Source organism: Bison bison, unplaced genomic scaffold, assembly GCF_000754665.1.
Source record: "Bison bison bison isolate TAMUID 2011002044 unplaced genomic scaffold, Bison_UMD1.0 scf7180017851439, whole genome shotgun sequence".
Lineage (NCBI taxonomy): Eukaryota > Metazoa > Chordata > Mammalia > Artiodactyla > Bovidae > Bison > Bison bison.
Genome location: NW_011482012.1, coordinates 10,997 through 12,959, shown reverse-complemented (window position 1 = coordinate 12,959; position 1,963 = coordinate 10,997). Strand labels below are relative to the sequence as shown.

At 43.5% G+C, this 1,963-nt stretch overlaps 1 protein-coding gene across 1 annotated transcript in view; it reads left to right on the top strand.

Moving 5' to 3' along the window:
• The window catches only part of ZCCHC16 (zinc finger, CCHC domain containing 16), a 5,946-nt gene extending 4,568 nt beyond the window's left edge, over positions 1-1,378 (top strand). Inside the window, exon 2 of the mRNA XM_010850745.1 lies at positions 202-1,378. Within this exon, the coding sequence (XP_010849047.1) occupies positions 202-804 (603 nt within the window). The 3' untranslated portion in view covers positions 805-1,378. The remainder of the gene's footprint in view (positions 1-201) is intronic.
• Positions 1,379-1,963: the final 585 nt, after the last annotated feature.

The following is a 1,963-nucleotide window of genomic DNA, read 5'->3' as shown; positions in this document are numbered from 1 at the left end:
ATGCAACGTTGAATGGTGGACAACAATTTTGAGCATTTCTCAGCTGTCAGCATACATTTGTGACCTCATAGCTAACAGCTTTGTCTACTTTCTCATGATGCCATTGCTCTGATCACAAAGTAAATCCACTGTCTGCCCACTAGTATCCAGTACTGATACTCAATTCTGCCTAGGCCCACTTGATGGCAGAAGATACAATAGACAATTACAGGGAATCACCAACTATCACCATTGTTGAAGCAGAATGAGAACTTTCTTCCCAAGTTCCAGCAGTCATTTGATGAGCCCACAAAACAGGAAATGAACCGCCTGGTGAATACTAAGGTTGACAAAGAGGACAACTTCTCTCAGCAAAATGCCAGTACATTCCACCTCCTTGCTCAGAATCTGAGATATGATGGATTCAATCAGAGTGATCACTTCCAAGAAGAACTAGCTGACCCCACTCAGGATGAAGTAAGTGGTCCAGATCTGTTGGACAATCTCCCAGACCTTATTACTCAGTGTATTCAGTTGGACAAGAAACACAGTGAGTGGCCAGAGCTTCTAGAGTCAGAGGTCCAGATGCCAGTGTTGGCTCGCTGGATCCACCACCAAGCCTTCTCCAACCCCACAGGTCCAGCACCCAAGGAAGACCGTGTACAGCTTCGAGGAAGCCAGCCACCTCTCACTCCAGCCAAACGAGCCCGCCAGCAAGAAGTTCAGGCATGCCTCTACTGCAGCCAGGCTGGTCATGTCACATTAGATTGCCTTGCCAAACGTTCTCGAGCCCCAGAAAGGATAAATAACCCAACTCATCAGTAAGAGGAATCCAGGCAAGACACATTGTAAACATAGCCCGCTCACCTCCAGACTTACTGATTTATATCGTGCATTAATGTTTAAAATACAGATGCAGAACCATGATACCACTTTATGGACAGTCATAAACTCATGCTTCTGAGCATTTCAACAAACAAATCTTGTTCATCAACAAATCTGATCCAGCAATGACAAAAACAACTTCCATGCACTTTCTGAAGCTGGGATTAATTATCCAAGAGGACTAAAACCCAAAGGCAAAACTCTGCCTAGTCTGACCCAATGGAAACCACTTGACAATGCATTGGAACACTCCATCCACACCAATGGTTAAAAGATACCTGGGTTGAGTTTGCTAGCCCAAGTCTTTGTGTCTATAGTTGGGACCAGGCCTTTTACCTTCATGCTCACTGCTCTGTATCCTAGTTCCTGTAGATTTAGAACTCTTGGCTGAGGTCCTGGTTACATTTCCACTGGTTGCAACTAAACAATAACAACTAGTTATCATTGTGTACTCTTTATGTACTTGAACTTTTTACATATAAAAATACCACTTTTTTAATGCTGGCTTCCCAGGTGGCACTAGTAGTAAAGAACCAAACTGCAGCAGATGCAAGAGATGCAGTTTCGATCCTTGGGTTGGGAAGATCACCTAGAGTAGGAAAAGGCAACCCACTCCAGTATGCTTGCCTGGAAGATTCCACGTACAAGGGAGCATGGAGGGCTACAATCTACAGGGTCACAAAGAGTTGGAGATGAGTGAAGCATGTAATATACATACACTCTATTTTATTCAGAAGAGTTTCCCTCTGCAGCAACATAACCTCCTTCCCCAGATTTCATCACCTCTCAGAACAGACAATTAAACCTGGGCTATGAAGTCCAGTTCACCTCAGGCTTCTAGAAGCCACTTGTTGAGAAATTCCCAATCAGGGACTTCTTGTTCTCTTCGTGACGCCATCCAAGAGCCAGATTGAGTGTATGAATAGGATGCTGGGACAATGCTTTACTTCCTATTAGCTAGCAGTCATTTTGTTTACCACTTCAACATGTTGTTATAGTGACACCATACTCTTCAATTAGGATGAGTTAACTATTTAGCAGAAAGAGAGTTACATGGATGAGTCTTATACCTAAGTCAATTTCTCTGAGAGTAAAACTA